Source organism: Phallusia mammillata, chromosome 2 (genome assembly GCF_965637545.1).
Source record: "Phallusia mammillata chromosome 2, kaPhaMamm4.hap1.1, whole genome shotgun sequence".
NCBI classification, from domain to species: domain Eukaryota; kingdom Metazoa; phylum Chordata; class Ascidiacea; order Phlebobranchia; family Ascidiidae; genus Phallusia; species Phallusia mammillata.
Genome location: NC_137253.1, coordinates 6,256,140 through 6,274,060, shown reverse-complemented (window position 1 = coordinate 6,274,060; position 17,921 = coordinate 6,256,140). Strand labels below are relative to the sequence as shown.

The window sequence follows — 17,921 nt, the reverse complement described above, 5'->3', positions numbered from 1 at the left end:
AGTTTAGGGCTTGTACCTTCGGGTTCGGTTATGAATCTGGATTATTATTTTTATAGACTGATTGCGTTGTGTAAATCCGAGGTACATCAGTACTTTGACAAACTTTTCGGCCCTTCAGACCGGTTCAAGGCAGTCATAACTTTGCACCCGACTAATATCAGCTCTCCGGAGAGAGCGTGTATAAACCTATCAAACTCACCAATCCCCCCCCTGTTACAATGAGCAACATGAAATTGCTTTGCCCCTGCCAGATACTCCTACCTACGGGTGATACTTGTCAATTACACCTACCATTAGATCGGTACATTAGATCGGGCCGGGTTCGGGCTAAGGTTTCTTTTTTTTGAATTAAGTTAACTTGCTAAGCAGTCAGTTACAGGAATTGACGTAATATCGAACGGCCCAAAATCGCTCCGTTTAAGACCGATTGTCTATTGTGTTTGTTGTCTTAGTCTGTACTGAGACTCTATTTGCCTGTCAATGTTTACAACTCAACCAGCGTAACGTAAATTTTCGAAAAGTCTCTCGAGGACAGTCATGGGTTTTGGGTTTGCCAAATTTTGCCGAACAATGAACCAATGTGCACAGTTGAGCTTGACTTGTTTTGTACAGCGCAGTTGAAAGTCAAGTCGAGTTCGTGATTTAGCCTTCGTTTGACAAACAGGAATACATACAGTCGTTTAAACTGATGATTATTAGAAGGCTCATAGAAAGGCATAGTTCGTTACGGAAAATTTAAGTACCCGTATGTTATTTTTATTGTATATTTATTTGAATGTGCAGGATTTGTTTAATTACAGTTTGGTGCTACACAACACAGGATTGGCGTGGCACAAAAGTCAAAATCATCAGATTTTTTTCGCGAGTTGCGCTGTCTGGGGCAAGAAACTAGCGCAGCAGGTCGAAAACAGTTTGGAACAGCTACCGTTCATTAAATGAAAATGTTAAATTAATCAAAAATTGTTTGTATGCAACATTCTTAAGAAGCTGATGTATAATATTAGGAGTTAAGAAAAAGCGTAGTTTTTTTCCACAGAATCAAACGTGTGTATTTTAATTTATTTTGTTGGTTTGTTTTTGTTCTGTTAGTGCATGTTGCGCCGACAAGACCAGCTAGGATGAAAAAGATACGTTACATCGCGTGTTTATTAGCGCTTAGCCTTTTAGGTGTCTGCTGGTACATGTTTTCTTCCTTCATTCAACATATATTTAAAAAATCTACGCCAGCGCCAACCAAAGGACAAACGTCTGAAGAAAGGATAAAGTTGACAGTCGACGATATTGGATTTACGATTAAAACTAGCGAAAAATTCCATAGTACTAGAATCGACCTAATACTGAAGACTTGGTTTATTCAAACCAATGGCCAGGTATGGAAATTGTGCATACGTTCGTCAATAGTGTATAAAGGTTTGGGTGTAGGGTTAACTTTGTACATGGCTGCTGGTAATTTCCTTTCTCACAAACCCACTCCTGAAACATACAATGTTAGATAGGTTGGAGCGAGAGACATAAATTTGAGATTGGTATATCTTGTAAATCATGTATATTGCATTTTAATGAGGAACCGTTCGCACTACGATAAAATTGTTCCACAATTTGTTTGATGGTGCAATTAATAAGCAGAGTGTTTCTTCTTTTTTAGATAAATTTTATCACAGACAGCGAGGACGCAGTATATCAAAAGAAAAGTGGTAAGTAACGTTCACATGACATTGATTTACACAAACTTTCTGACCAAATCTGATCATGTTTTTTTGGTTCTGTAGGAAACAAACTGATTAACAGCGGTTGCGGAAAAAGCCACGGCCTGTAAGTAATTCGCTTTTGGTACTTTTCGTCTTTCGTTTGCAAATGTTGTTGCATTATATTTAAACGGCTAAAACTAAAAGCGTGAATTTGTCATGTTTGTTGGAAAGTTCGCAACCACTATCAAGTATATATATAGAGCAAATTTGTTTAGCAATAGGGTGTGCAAGCATCTGCTTATAGCTTCCATATTTTACTTGGAACGTGAAACAACACTATTTGAAGTAATTTGAATCTCCTTAATGACTTTCTGTCTGTTGCGTGGATGGCTGGATACACTTTTAAAGTCCGTTTTGGAATACTATGCCTGGCAGCAATAGCTTATTTCTCTGTTTTGGAATATTGCCATTTTATTAGCCGTACACTAAACACAAAACGGACGATTTAATGGGTTTAAGGTTTGGGTATTCGGATATGTTTTCTGTTAACGCTCAAAACCACGTTTCAATTATTTACGCCTGTTACACAAACTATTTTTTTTCTTCTTTGCAACCACATTGGCGCCCGCCAGGTTTTAGGCACCCTGTTGCTTGTTTGTACCACCCACTTATGCTTCTTATTATCATGTTTGTTAGCATATGGCAATAAGTGAATAGAATTTATGGTGAAAGTACATAGACAAATTGAAACATAAAAAAATACATTTAAATTTTGTTTGGAGAGCTTTCGGTCTTTGCGGAGATATGATTAAATTCGAGTAGAACTATACGTGAAATAATTATTCTCACATTGAAATCTGGCATCTTAAAGCGGTTTTTAGAGGTTTGCACTTAATTGCCAAACTGAAGGTAAAATTTGTTGCTTGAGAAGTAGTCTGATTACCAAGTTTGACTCGAAAATACCTCTTGTATCAAAAAAATGTAATATTGATTTAATTCGAGTTTGATGCTGGATCTGATACCAAAGTCAATGACGCTTCACCAAAAGCGTAAGATTCGGACTCAAGTCAATTCGAGTTATTCGTAATTATTCGTATTCTTAAGGTAAAATTCAGGCAAAGTCAAGTCCCTTCTATAAAAAAAACATAACTTTAACACACTCGAGTGAAGTACTTGTATCGACGATTGCTCGAGTCAAGTAAATTTCTTTAAAAGTAATTATACTTAAAGCGAATACAAGACTCAATACAATGAATCAATTACGGTTAGGCTCAGTTTACAACGTGCCACCCAAAACCGTTTCACTAAGTCACGAAAACGACCTTTTTACAAACACTTACATACGCTTAAAATCAATATTACTGTGATCAATACTCGCATACTGATGAATTCCTGGTCTGTATACTTTTAGGTATGGCCTAACCCTCGGCTGCCAGTGTAAAGAAAATAACACTGTTTTCAAGTTCAACGAAGCTTACACGAACTATGCTATTTGCTTGTGAATGATCTCTGCATTTAATTGTTTTTGATATATGTCTTGTAGTTCCGGGGTATATTTAAACGTTTTCAAATTTTGTTTTGTCGTTTAATTGGGATTTATACGTGCAACGTTTCAATTGTCGATTACTATGTAGCATTGGAACACTATACACCGATCTATTTGTAAGTTTAATAGGGAATATAACGGCCCAAACAGACGTAAAAAGCGACATGTTTTATTATATAAACGTTTCCGCAAATGCAAGGCTGTATTAAAATATCATTGCTGTAGAGCGTATAGCACATTACTCAGAAACTATTTTCTTTCCGATTCCACAATTTAATTCAGTTATCTATGTGTCTTATATATATTTATTGATCGATTTATTTATTTCAGAGTTGATTTATGTTGCAAAGTTGGACGGGAGTACGATACATTTATTGCAGATACAAGCAAAAGGTAGGTGACAACATTTTGTCGACAAATTGCTTCAAACGCCTTCACTGAACGCTTGGAGGTAACCCTAAACAACGAAATACCCCACCTGCAGTCATGGCCGAATCCGTTCAAGAGCGTTGGTGTGCAACTTCACTGTGGGACCTAATTCAATTATGGTGATTAGATCGCGACTCGCACCCCTTGATAACAGAAAGTGATTTTATACTAAGTTAAAATTCGTCCGGCCGGAGGTTGCACATCCTATAGCAGCTGCTGAAGAATAAATGTAATGGCCACAATGAACCTATAGTTTTGTATATACAGCTCTTGTGGTAAAAGTTAACTGTTTCAAAGTGATCTGAAAACTGGATTTGGGTTTAAAAAAATTCAGGAAAATGTATATTATAGTCTCCATAGACATACTTTCCGTGGGTTTTGAGGCTTCTTAACTTTCTTTGCATTTTTGAAGGTGGTGGTGTCACTTCGATGATGACAATTACGTAAACGTTGGAAGTTTGGTGAATTATATTGATCAGTTTGACGACAAAAAAGATTGGTATATTGGTCGAAAAAGTCGACCGAATTTCAAGGTATGTCGTTTTAATCTACTACACAAATTGCAAGAACAACAATTCATTTTTATAGAGTTATAAATCGGACCGGGCATGTCGGATCGGGTTCCTGCATGGATTTGGTTGTTTTTTTACTAACGGGCTTCACTCGAGCCAGATTTTACATTCTATGTTCGTAGTTGTTTTTAAATACCAATCTAAGCAGCTAGTTTCTGGACCTATAGCCTAATGCCAAACAGGCCTAAAAATGTCGTGCTTGAGCCAATGGCTATTGTTGTACATATTTTGTTCATATTGTGCTGTGTACAGAAGTAATATTTGTAGGCTTTCACGTACAGCCTGTTAATTAAACTTTCTGGACTAAACCGACTTCTTGAAAACGATTCGGGTTTGGGCGAGAAATTCAGACTCGCTTACAACTTTGCAGAACCAAATGATTTTAAATCGCCCATCAGTAGTAAGTTAATAGTTATAAAGCAAATACAATACGTTGATTGGTTAGAAGTTGTTTTGTACCGAAACACCTCATGGTGTACCGAAATACAAAAAAACGAAAATGTGAAACGAATATATAACTTATATAACATGGTTGAGAGAACATGGTAATATCTTGACCCACTGAGGTTTGAGAAACAGTTTAAACTGTATTTGTGATATAACTTACAGACATGTCGAAGATTCCATGTTCTATCAATTTGGACAAAATAAAACACATTTTAGTGCTTTTTTGTGCTTGCATTTGCCATATACGTGCCCAACTATTTGAGCTCAGTAATGCTTCGTCATGGTGAACAACTGACGGACATTAGGGATCAGAATGATAGACTAACAATACAGTTCAGCAGGTTTGCTACATTCAGTACAGCTTGTATAGTTAATACTAAATGTCGGATAAGTAAAAATAGTTTTAAATGGGTGAAAATTAGTTGTGCAAATGTTGAAATAACACTGAGCAGAAATACACTAGAGCACCAGAAAGATATAGTTTTTTAGCGTGAGAAATTTGTTTTAACAAACATTTTAATAAATGCGACGTATGTGGGTATCTTTGCATTTAACTATTTTTGCGATAAAGGTAAAATCAAAAACAATTTTAATACCGTTGGATAATTACTATTTTCATAATGTCGCCATCGTTATCCCTTGTGACTTAAAAAATTATCTTAAAAATAACTTAGGGGTAAATCATAAAACAAGAATGTGAAAGTGAAATCACTACGACACTGCGTTAACTGCCCGAAACAAAAAAATCATTTTAAGTACATGTATATTTTAAAATTACATCAAAACGGAAGCATTTTTTGTGGCACATAAAAAAATATGAGCAGTGGGCCTTATTACCTTCCGGGCCTATATACCTTCAGGTACCTTACAAAATAAAACACGTTTTAGTGCTTTTTATTGTGTCTTCGAATGTGATTGATGTAACGTCGTTTGTTTATAGTCACGCTATAGAACGAGGTGGTATGTTTACGAGTTTGGGACAGGTGGGGGTGGAGTTTGTATTTCAAGACCTCTTGCTATAAAAATGGAACCTTATTGTGTGTAAGTTTATTTTGCTTTATCATCAAATGACTTCCTCTACCCTTTCTTGAATATAGTGGACTTCTATCCATTATATTTATAACTCAATCTTCCACCATGCGTTATAGAACTTGGTGGGATTCATACGTTTGGAAATATCGGTAGAACGCCTGCGTTTCGTTACTAAACATAAGTCGACAGAAACTACATTTAATGTTTATGAAATTCTCACTTCCAATTGCTGCAGGGCTATGTGTTGCAGTTCAATTTTTCACCAGTGTTAAGAATTTAATTTGAGAACAAAATATCATGCATGTTATGTTTCCAAGTTGTCTACATTTGCTGGAAAAATAAGTCGACAGAAACGAAATTGAACAGTGCCTTTATTTTTTTATTTAGGCTACTGCTAGAATACATGCATACTTGGTTTGGTCAGGTTTTGCGAGCTTTCTGGATAAAGTAATGAACGCAATGTGCGACATTTGCAGTTGATTTTCCACACCAGTGGTTCCAAAAACTAACTTCATTTTAATATCCAAAGCCTGCTGTCATTTCCATACGACATGTGTGAGTAATTCAACGCCTCTGCAAATGAGAAACTAATTAACGATTTTTCTAAAAGCAGGATATCCTCGTTTATTAATTTTTGGTGTTGAACAGTCATGCAATTCTAAATTACGAAGTTATATAAGCAACAAACGACCAGCGTGGCTGTTGTTTGATTAGACAAGGCAACTGTTATCCACTCATAAAGGCAAGGTTCGGCTTGTCGTTAGTTTCAAGTGCTTTCGAGCGTTGGAAACGTGTGGTTTCGGCCAAACGCTTTTAGAAACTGTCGATCCGTGCATTAAGGTTAAACAACAGTCATTCACTTTGGAGGTAAATTTGATCCCAAAAGGGGTAAATCACAGTACGCCACGCCCATTGAACCCTTTGTGGTCCAAATTTTTTATCCCAAAAATGTCACAGAGATCCAAATTCTTTTTTTTGCAATTTCAAATACCCCAATACATACAAAACACGATCTAAAAGGTTTTATTCTCAAGTTCAAATGATTTATTTTTTTATAGACATTTCAAATATGGCTTTTTTCTATGTAGCCAATGCTAAAACAGCCTTATTTTTTACCAAACCAATCAATTATAAAATAAACAAAAACCATACGCCAAACAAAAACAAACCAGGGAGGTCCTTGGATCTTATTACATCAAAACCTTAAGAACCTCGCAGGAAGGTCTGAAGGCGCATACAGAATCAGCCAGTCATCAAGCATTTCCGTGTGGCAAAGCGTATAGGCTAAAAAAACTAGCCCGCGCTAGAATTTCGAACCCACGCTTTGCCTTGTGGGAATACTTGGTGACCGACTGATTCGGTATGGCACCTTCAATGGGTCTGGCGTACTGTGATTTATATATGGATGTGTCGTGATCACCGCAGAGTTGTAAACGGGCCTGAAACTGGAGCCCCAACCCGACCCGAACCCGAAAGTACAAGCCTGAAACCCGGCCTGAACTCGAATCGTTTTTAAGAAGCCCGTTTAGGCCCGAAAGTTTGATTGACAGGCCTATACATTGATGCCTTAGCAAAGACCAAGACAACAAACACAATAGACATTTGGTCATAAACTAAGCTATTTGTGACATTTGGTCAAGTCCAGCAACTGACTGCTCAGTTAAATTATTTTTTTAAAGCCCGAAACCGACCGAAAAGCCCGGCTTATAGACTTACAACTCTGGATCACAGGTCTGCATTGACCTTTCGGTCCTGATCCCAGTTATAAATCTATGTTAATCTTAGCGTGGGTAAACTTCTCACTTATAAACGTTAAGTAGTGCATAAGTTTGACTTTTTTTAGAAAGTGGAAAATAATTTACATCCTTCTACGATAGTTTTAAAAAGTGTTAAGAAATGAAAACACTTACTTGATTTTTAGAAACGGGGTTTTTCCGAGAACATGCCAAGCTGCTGGTGCTGCAGATGATTGCGTAATTGGGTTAATTGCAACAAAGTTGATTGGAACAAAAATGACGGAGTCTTCATTATTTCACTCGCACATTGAGAGACTTGGTAAACTTAATTCGTCAACGTTAACGCAACAGGTAATGCTTTCATGTTTCAATTTTACCACCTAGTTAAGTTCAGTATAAGAGCAAGAAAGATTTGTTTGGCTGGGCAAGCCCTTTAAGGCAACGTTTGTGAATAAACGTGTGCAAAAAAGATTGGTTGGATTGCATTATGTACTGCCGCTCTCGGCATGGTCTTCTGGCAAATCAGTGCCCACTGAACTGTTGGAGTTTGAACAAAATGATAATGCTTATTAGTTAGAGCGCGAGTATTGGAAGGACTCCTGTCGTGGGTTCGAATCCCACCGCAGGCTAGATTTTTTAGGATGTGCCTTGCCATATGGGCATGCTTGGAAGAACGGCTTAATTTGGTATAACGCCTTGAATGGGCCTGGCGTACTATGATTTGTGGATGAGTGTTCTGTGACTGGTCCCAGTATGAATGTATTTATCTTAGTTATGTCGTCTAGCGTCGACTTGGTGTTAGTTTACGACCCATGTATGTATATAATAGGGTTAATTTATGATTTTAACTCAGACTGTTTAACGTGCTGTGTTTTGTTTCTGTGTTAAAGCTTTGTCGTTCAATTTCTTGCTCATGAAAAACAGAGGGATGAGACTGGTTTCGAACCCACAACCTTGTGAACATAAGGCTGTTGCGCTAACCCTGTAACTTCATCAGGTCATGACACAATGTTTGCTAATAGTCTATGACTTATGACATCGCGAAATGTGCCAAAAACTGATTTGTAATCACCATTTCAAGCATTTACCACCCATGAATATGCTTTCATTTTTAGGATTTTTTGCATCATTTAACATATTACATCATCACTCTATCAAGTCTGTAATTTTCATCATTATACCTTCTGTCTTTTCAGGCGTGTGTGAGTTACAATGGAAAAAACGTTGTGAATCTTCCCGCTTCCCTACCACAGTTTAGCAAGGAAGAAGACCCGACCCGAATATTGTCTCTTCATTGTAACATTTATCCCAAGGAAAATATTTGTGCACCGTTGGCCAAGACGTGATTCTCGTTGGTAACACAATGCGGAGTTATAGCTGCAGTATGTATTCGATTCCTAGCCGCGGGGCTTGTAAAGTGTTTTATTACACTGCAGTATGTACGGCTTGCAACTACATGCGGTTGACATCCAGGACAGATTGCATTTTTAATGCCGTGCATTTTGATACATTATGCATTCAATTATATGTATACGAACTCGTCTTCATCCTTAATGAGTACCCCAGTTTTTTCAACCTTAAAAGGAATCTCCCAGCACGTGTCTTGGTGAATTCAAATAAACCTTGCGTCAATTGATTTACGTTCATGGAATAGGTTTCTTATTTATCCTATTTATCCAAGTTTGTACCATTCAGTATATTTCGCTTTAACAGCATCATCAGTATCTTATTCAAATGTTAAAGCTTTATTTATTATATATATCATACAATCTTAAGAATGGATGACTTAATGATTAGATGACATTAAACCCATTTAAGTGGACACATTAGTAATCATATTTTCTTACTAATACAACCTGCAACTTATATTTGAGTTAATATCGTATGTACTACATGCTTTTCTATACATACCGCACTATTCCGTTATCATGTAGACCTCACGATCCGTTGTTTAAAAATCAATGTGTCATGGTCACTGGTTTGCACAATGACTTGATTTCAGCAATTAATACCACTTATTGCAGTTTCGCCAAAATTGTATGGCAAGCGTGCAATACCAACTTATAAAATGATTAAGGCCAGTTTTCATGTTAAGCTTGCGAAGAAGTGTGAACCGTGCAATAGTAATATGTTTTCGGGCAAGTATAGGGTTACAACTAAGTTCACTTGTCTGCGATTTTTCAATTGCCTAAATCTGTGCCAATGGTCTACTTTAGTACAATCGATAATGAATAATAAAACCACCAAAACTTCTTGCCGTGGTGACACAACATGTTTTGTCTTTAAGTTCTTTCATTGATTGCGTTTTGGAGATTTTGCTTGCTTTAAGGTGTTTTGTTTGCAGACTTTTTTGTGTAAAAAATATTAGACTAACTGCCCTAAAACAATTATCATTATTTGTTTATTCGCTCGCATTATTTGTTCAACAGCAGTACGTTTAACATCACGCTTTCAGCCTATTGTTGTTTGAAACATTGCCATCGTGTTTGTTTTAATTGCTTTAGTAAATTAAATGACAGAAACTGCAACATTATGTAATGGGGTTTACAGATTCATTTGTGTGTTCTTCAGGTGCACTGCACGTTGTTAGCGCAACCAGATTACAACTGTTGCATTGTCTAGAAGGGCCTATTAAACCTTCTGGTCTGTTACGGATTTTTAAGTCGGCCTGGGCTTTTCGGGTTTGGTACTTAGTTTAAATACAATGCCTTGAATTGTGCCTGAGTTTACACTCGGCCCTATTTGTTCCACAATTTGACCAGCTCATGAGCCAATTATGGAGTTTAGGGCTTGTATCTTCGGGTTTGGTTATGAATCTGGATTATTATTTTTATAGACTGATTGCGTTGTGTAAATCCGAGGTACATCAGTACTTTGACAAACTTTTCGGCCCTTCAGACCGGTTCAAGGCAGTCATAACTTTGCACCCGACTAATATCAGCTCTCCGGAGAGAGCGTGTATAAACCTATCAAACTCACCAATCCCCCCCCTGTTACAATGAGCAACATGAAATTGCTTTGCCCCTGCCAGATACTCCTACCTACGGGTGATACTTGTCAATTACACCTACCATTAGATCGGTACATTAGATCGGGCCGGGTTCGGGCTAAGGTTTCTTTTTTTTGAATTAAGTTAACTTGCTAAGCAGTCAGTTACAGGAATTGACGTAATATCGAACGGCTCAAAATCGCTCCGTTTAAGACCGATTGTCTATTGTGTTTGTTGTCTTAGTCTGTACTGAGACTCTATTTGCCTGTCAATGTTTACAACTCAACCAGCGTAACGTAAATTTTCGAAAAGTCTCTCGAGGACGGTCATGGGTTTTGGGTTTGCCAAATTTTGCCGAACTATGCAACAATGTGCACAGTTGAGCTTGACTTGTTTTGTACAGCGCAGTTGAAAGTCAAGTCGAGTTCGTGATTTAGCCTTCGTTTGACAAACCGGAATAGATACAGTCGTTAAAACTGATGATTATTAGAAGGCTCATAGAAAGGCATAGTTCGTTACGGAAAATTTAGGTACCCGTATGTTATTTTTATTGTATATTTATTTGAATGTGCAGGATTTGTTTAACTACAGTTTGGTGCTACACAACACAGGATTGGCGTGGCACAAAAGTCAAAATCATCAGATTTTTTTCGCGAGTTGCGCTGTCTGGGGCAAGAAACTAGCGCAGCAGGTCGAAAACAGTTTGGAACAGCTACCGTTCATTAAATGAAAATGTTAAATTAATCAAAAATTGTTTGTATGCAACATTCTTAAGAAGCTGATGTATAATATTAGGAGTTAAGAAAAAGCGTAGTTTTTTTCCACAGAATCAAACGTGTGTATTTTAATGTATTTTGTTGGTTTGTTTTTGTTCTGTTAGTGCATGTTGCGCCGACAAGACCAGCTAGGATGAAAAAGATACGTTACATCGCGTGTTTATTAGCGCTTAGCCTTTTAGGTGTCTGCTGGTACATGTTTCCTTCCTCCATTCAACATATATTTAAAAAATCTACGCCAGCGCCAACTGAAGGACAAACGTCTGAAGAAAGGATAAAGTTGACAGTCGACGATATTGGATTTACGATTAAAACTAGCGAAAAATTCCATAGTACTAGAATCGACCTAATACTGAAGACTTGGTTTATTCAAACCAATGGCCAGGTATGGAAATTGTGCATACGTTCGTCAATAGTGTATAAAGGTTTGGGTGTAGGGTTAACTTTGTACATGGTGGCCGGTAATTTCCTTTCTCACAAACCCACTCCTGAAACATACAATGTTAGTTAGGTTGGAGCGAGAGACATCAATTTGAGATTGGTATATCTTGTAAATTATGTATATTGCATTTTAATGAGGAACCGTTCGCACTACGATAAAATTGTTCCACAATTTGTTTCATGGTGCAATTAATAAGCAGAGTGTTTCTACTTTTTTAGATAAATTTTATCACAGACAGCGAGGACGCAGTATATCAAAAGAAAAGTGGTAAGTAACGTTCAAATGACATTGATTTACACAAACTTTCTGACCAAATCTGATCATGTTTTTTTGGTTCTGTAGGAAACAAACTGATTAAAAGCGGTTGCGGAAAAAGCCACGGCCTGTAAGTAATTCGCTTTTGGTATTTGTCGTCTTTCGTTTGCATGTGTTGTTGCATTATATTTTTTAAACGGCTAAAACTAAAAGCGTGAATTTGTCATGTTTGTTGGAAAGTTCGCAATCACTATCAAGTATATATATAGAGCAAATTTGTTTAGCAATAAGGTGTACAAGCATCTGCTTATAGCTTCCATATTTTACTTGGAACGTGAAACAACACTATTTGAAGTAATTTGAATCTCCTTAATGACTTTCTGTCTGTTGCGTGGATGGCTGGATACACTTTTAAAGTCCGTTTTGGAATACTATGCCTGGCAGCAATAGCTTATTTATCTGTTTTGGAATATTGCCATTTTATTAGCCGTACACTAAACGCAAAACGGACGATTTAATGGGTTTAAGGTTTGGGTATTAGGATATGTTTTCTGTTAACGCTCAAAACCACGTTTCAATTATTTACGCCTGTTACACAAACTAATTTTTTTCTTCTTTGCAACCACATTGGCTCCCGCCAGGTTTTAGGCACCCTGTTGCTTGTTTGTACCACCCACTTATGCTTCTTATTATCATGTTTGTTAGCATATGGCAATAAGTGAATAGAATTTATGGTGAAAGTACATAGACAAATTGAAACATAAAAAAATACATTTAAATTTTGTTTGGAGAGCTTTCGGTCTTTGAGGAGATATGATTAAATTCGAGTAGAACTATACGTGAAATAATTATTCTCACATTGAAATCTGGCATCTTAAAGCGGTTTTTAGAGGTTTGCACCTAATTGCCAAACTGAAGGTAAAATTTGTTGCTTGAGAAGTAGTCTGATTACCAAGTTTGACTCGAAAATACCTCTTGTATCAAACAAATTTAATATTGATTTAATTCGAGTTTGATGCTGGATCTGATACCAAAGTCAATGACGCTTCACCAAAAGCGTAAGATTCGGACTCAAATCAATTCGAGTTATTCGTAATTATTCGTATTCTTAAGGTAAAATTCAGGCAAAGTCAAGTCCCTTCTATAAAAAAACATAACTTTAACACACTCGAGTGAAGTACTTGTATCGACCATTGCTCGAGTCAAGTAAATTTCTTTAAAAGTAATTATACTTAAAGCGAATACAAGACTCAATACAATGAAAAAATTACGGTTAGGCTCAGTTTACAACGTGCCACCCAAAACCGTTTCACTAAGTCACGAAAACAACCTTTTTACAAACACTTACATACGCTTAAAATCAATATTACTGTGATCAATACTCGCATACTGATGAATTCCTGGTCTGTATACTTTTAGGTATGGCCTTACCCTCGGCTGCCAGTGTAAAGAAAATAACACTGTTTTCAAGTTCAACGAAGCTTACACGAACTATGCTATTTGCTTGTGAATGATCTCTGCATTTAATTGTTTTTGATATATGTCTTGTAGTTCCGGGGTATATTTAAACGTTTTCAAATTTTGTTTTGTCGTTTAATTGGGATTTATACGTGCAACGTTTCAATTGTCGATTACTATGTAGCATTGGAACACTATACACCGATCTATTTGTAAGTTTAATAGGGAATATAACGGCCCAAACAGACGTAAAAAGCGACATGTTTTATTATATAAACGTTTCCGCAAATACAAGGCTGTATTAAAATATCATTGCTGTAGAGCGTATAGCACATTACTCAGAAACTATTTTCTTTCCGATTCCACAATTTAATTAAGTTATCTATGTGTCTTATATATATTTATTGATCGATTTATTTATTTCAGAGTTGATTTATGTTGCAAAGTTGGACGGGAGTACGATATATTTATTGCAGATACAAGCAAAAGGTAGGTGAGAACATTTTGTCGACAAATTGCTTCAAACGCCTTCACTGAACGCTTGGTGGTAACCCTAAACAACGAAATACCCAACCTGCAGTCATGGCCGAATCCGTTCAAGAGCGGTGGTGTGCAACTTCACTGTGGGGCCTAATTCAATTATGGTGATTAGATCGCGACTCGCACCCCTTGATAACAGAAAGTGATTTTATACTAAGTTAAAATTCGTCCGGCCGGAGGTTGCACATCCTATAGCAGCTGCTGAAGAATAAATGTAATGGCCACAATGAACCTATAGTTTTATATATACAACTCTTGTGGTAAAAGTTAACTGTTTCAAAGTGATCTGAAAACTAGATTTGGGTTTAAAAAAATTCAGGAAAATGTATATTATAGTCTCCATAGACATACTTTCCGTGGGTTTTGAGGCTTCTTAACTTTCTTTGCATTTTTGAAGGTGGTGGTGTCACTTCGATGATGACAATTACGTAAACGTTGGAAGTTTGGTGAATTATCTTGATCAGTTTGACGACAAAAAAGATTGGTATATTGGTCGAAAAAGTCGACCGAATTTCAAGGTATGTCGTTTTAATCTACTACACAAATTGCAAGAACAACAATTCATTTTTATAGAGTTATAAATCGGACCGGGCATGTCGGATCGGGTTCCTGCATGGATTTGGTTGTTTTTTAAATACCAATCTAAGCAGCTAGTTTCTGGACCTATAGCCTAATGCCAAACAGGCCTAAAAATGTCGTGCTTGAGCCAATGGCTATTGTTGTACATATTTTGTTCATATTGTGCTGTGTACAGAAGTAATATTTGTAGGCTTTCATGTACAGTCTGTTAATTAAACTTTCTGGACTAAACCGACTTCTTGAAAACGATTCGGGTTTGGCGAGAAATTCAGACTCGCTTACAACTTTACAGAACCAAATGATTTTAAATTGCCCATCAGTAGTAAGTTAATAGTTACAAAGTAAATACAATACGTTGATTGGTTAGAAGTTGTTTTGTACCGAAACACCTCATGGTGTACCGAAATAATAAAAAAAAACGAAAATGTGAAACGAATGTATAACTTATATAACATGGCTGAGAGAACATGGTAATATTTTGACCCACTGAGGTTTGAGAAACAGTTTAAACTGTATTTGTGATGTAACTTACAGACATGTCGAAGATTCCATGTTCTATCAATTTGGACAAAATAAAACACATTTTAGTGCTTTTTATTATGTTTTTGAAAGTGATTTTTATGTAACGTTGTTTTTTGCAGTCACGCTACAAAAACAAGTTGTACGTTTACAAGTTTGGAACGGGTGGTGGCGGAGTTTGTATTTCAAGACCTCTTGCTGTAAAAATGCAACTTTATTGTGGGTAAGTTCATTGTGCTTTTTAGTCAAATAACTTCCTCTAACCTTCCTTGAATTTTCCACCTGGCCTGCTGTACATAATAACGTAGCTTTCCACAATAGAAAGGATTTGATGGTATGGAGACCTTCATTAGGAAAAATGTTCAGAACGCCTGCGTTTCTTTACTAAATAAAAGTCGACAGAAACTACATTTTACCTTAATGAAATGTCTACTTGCAATTACTTCTACTTCTATCCCACAAGTCTTTTCGGGACTTTTCGAGTCCTGTGCCTTGACATATAAACCCGGCGCGAACCCAAAAGTACAAGCCCGAAACCTGGCCGGAACCTGAATCGTTTTTGAGAAGCCCGTTTGGGTCGAAAGTTTGACTAACAGGCCTAAATATTGAAGCCTCAGAAAAGACCAAGGCAACATACACAATAGACAATTAGGTTCTGAAGAATGCGTTTAGCGTTTAGGTCTGGTCCAGCAACTGACTACTTAGCTAGTTAAATTTAAAAAGTTCTAATAGAAAGTGTAAAGTCAGACCCCCATCAGGCCTGTTTTTGGAAGAAACCTAAGCTCGAACCTGGCCCAGATACGCTGCCCGACTTAACACTCTGGATCACCTGTCAGCATTGATCTTTCGGGGCTGATTCCAGTTATGAATTTAATCTTAACAGGGTAAACTTCTCACTAATAAACGTTAAGTAGTGCATAAGTTTGAATTTTTTTAGAAGGTGAAAAGTAATTTCCATTCTTATGACAACACTTACTTGATTTTCAGAAGCGGAACTTTCCCGAGAACATGCCAAGCTGTTGCCGCCGCCGATGATTGCGCCATTGGGTTAATTGTAACAAAGTTGATTGGAACAAACCTAACAGAATCTCCAATATTTCACTCCCACATAGAGAAACTTGGTAGTCTTAGTTCGTCAACGCTAACACAACAGGTAACACTTTAATTGCTTAGTTTACCAAAAAATGTTTGGCTGTCAACACTGCGCCCTATTTTGACTGGAGATATTTTTGTTATGGCCGATACCGATTATCGGTGGTTAAGTAGGCCGATAAACGATAAATAAAACCGATATTTTGTTTGCGGTGTTTTTTAAAGGGCTAAATTTGCACCTTTTAACGGCTAAAAGTCAAAATGCGAACGTTGGGTGGTTGTTCGACCAAGTTACAAAAGAGTGTAGTTTAAAGGCTGTGCTTCGCTCTACCTATCAAGTATTCCGTAAACTATAAACGTAGATTTGCTTTGATACCGTTTAGTGGCGGGAGGCAGATATTCTTGTCCCCTGCTGCCCTGGTAAGACCCTTTTTAGGTCAATAGAGTTAGCGCTGTCCTAAGTTACCTCTGCACCAGTACATTGCTTTTATACAATATTTGTTTTCTTGCCAGTAGTAATAGGTTTAACCAGTTTTCTATAGACTTTTGTTCACTAAAGTCCTGTAGGCTAATAGATTGACGTCCGTTTACTAGCACATAATTCGAATGACCCATGAGCTCAATACAACAACTCGTGTAATGGGATACAAAACTACAAGAGTCCAAACAAAATGAAAATGTCCATGATTTACGTCTGATGTAGATTCGGTGTAAATTTACATCCTTGTATGCAAATTATAAAGTTATACTTAATAATGTTAACTAAGACTGTTTAACGTAAGTTATTATTTTTTTATTTCTACTTTAAAGCATAGCCGCTCAATTTCTTGCTCATGAAACACAAACATTCATTATCTGGACGTTTTAAATTCTGTATCTATTAGCATATTAGATCATCACTCTATCAAGTCTGTAATTTTCACCACTGTACCTTCTGTCTTTTCAGGCTTGTCTGAGTTACAATAAAAACAACGTAGTAAATCTCCCTGCTTCCCTACCACAGTTTAGCAAGGAAGAAGACCCAACACGAATCCTGTCTCTTCATTGCAATATTTATCCAAAGGAAGATATTTGTGCACCTTTGGCCAGGCCTGATTCTCGTTTGTAACAAAATACGGAGTTATAGCTGCAGTATGTATTCGATTCCATGCCCCGTTGCTTGTAGAGTGTTTTCACACTGCATTATGTGCTTCCTGGCAATCATGCGTCTAGAATAGAACGCAGATTGCTCTTTAAGTTGTTCTCTCAATAAAGGCATATATTTGATATGCAAGTAAAATCGCCTTGCGTTATAAAGGTGCGGACCGCGATTTATCATTTTAATTATATTCGCAGACCTCTGCATTAAGCTAAATATTTGGACAGAATTTTATTTTCAAATAAAGAAATTTAAACTACTTCCTAAGTTTTTTTGTTTGATATACCAATTTGGCATTGGCGATTTACAAAACAAAAGTATGATTAATTTTATCGTGGTAATTTCATACCGGCACTTTATTTGGTATTTACGTGTTTTTGTTAGAATATTATCGCTGCAATTACGTCACTTACCTAAAATCAAACATGTATTTTTTATGTAGTGTGCTTTCATAGTGTCCATTACAAAATACCACCATGTGTGGCTGCCAAACTGGGTAAGTCGTTGTTTTTCCTCTAGATCAGTGGTTCCCAACCTTTTTGACCTTGCGGCACCCTGTCAAAAAGATAAATAGTTTGCGGCACCCTGGCAAAACTGGATCAATTTTATGAGGTTTCTGTATTTCAAATGTATGGAATAACACAGCAGAATGAATTGTACAGTAAAGTGCGCGTAAACAAATG

The 17,921-nt window shown here is 36.9% G+C and overlaps 2 protein-coding genes across 2 annotated transcripts; both read left to right on the top strand.

The window, feature by feature from the left end:
- Nucleotides 1–1,085: 1,085 nt before the first annotated feature.
- Nucleotides 1,086–9,790, top strand: LOC145214457 (beta-1,3-N-acetylglucosaminyltransferase lunatic fringe-like). The gene is made up of 8 exons (XM_080082984.1): nt 1,086–1,370; nt 1,646–1,694; nt 1,770–1,812; nt 3,565–3,627; nt 4,076–4,196; nt 5,623–5,723; nt 7,636–7,801; nt 8,647–9,790. Exons 1-8 carry the CDS (start codon nt 1,119–1,121, stop codon nt 8,794–8,796), a joined length of 945 nt encoding a protein of 314 aa, XP_079939110.1. The 5' UTR covers nt 1,086–1,118; the 3' UTR covers nt 8,797–9,790.
- Nucleotides 9,791–11,339: 1,549 nt separating this feature from the next.
- Nucleotides 11,340–17,454, top strand: LOC145214458 (beta-1,3-N-acetylglucosaminyltransferase lunatic fringe-like). The gene is made up of 8 exons (XM_080082986.1): nt 11,340–11,600; nt 11,876–11,924; nt 12,000–12,042; nt 13,797–13,859; nt 14,308–14,428; nt 15,131–15,231; nt 15,996–16,161; nt 17,047–17,454. Exons 1-8 carry the CDS (start codon nt 11,349–11,351, stop codon nt 17,206–17,208), a joined length of 957 nt encoding a protein of 318 aa, XP_079939112.1. The 5' UTR covers nt 11,340–11,348; the 3' UTR covers nt 17,209–17,454.
- Nucleotides 17,455–17,921: the final 467 nt, after the last annotated feature.

Excerpts from the sequence above, each read along its gene's own strand:
- LOC145214458 (XM_080082986.1), top strand. The coding sequence starts at position 11,349 with ATGAAAAAGATACGTTACATCGCGTGTTTATTAGCGCTTAGCCTTTTA. Across the intron at positions 13,860-14,307 it reads ATTGCAGATACAAGCAAAAG|GTGGTGGTGTCACTTCGATG; the intron begins GTAGGTGAGAAC and ends GCATTTTTGAAG. Across the intron at positions 16,162-17,046 it reads CGTCAACGCTAACACAACAG|GCTTGTCTGAGTTACAATAA; the intron begins GTAACACTTTAA and ends CTGTCTTTTCAG.
- LOC145214457 (XM_080082984.1), top strand. The coding sequence starts at position 1,119 with ATGAAAAAGATACGTTACATCGCGTGTTTATTAGCGCTTAGCCTTTTA. Across the intron at positions 1,695-1,769 it reads AGTATATCAAAAGAAAAGTG|GAAACAAACTGATTAACAGC; the intron begins GTAAGTAACGTT and ends TTGGTTCTGTAG. Across the intron at positions 3,628-4,075 it reads ATTGCAGATACAAGCAAAAG|GTGGTGGTGTCACTTCGATG; the intron begins GTAGGTGACAAC and ends GCATTTTTGAAG.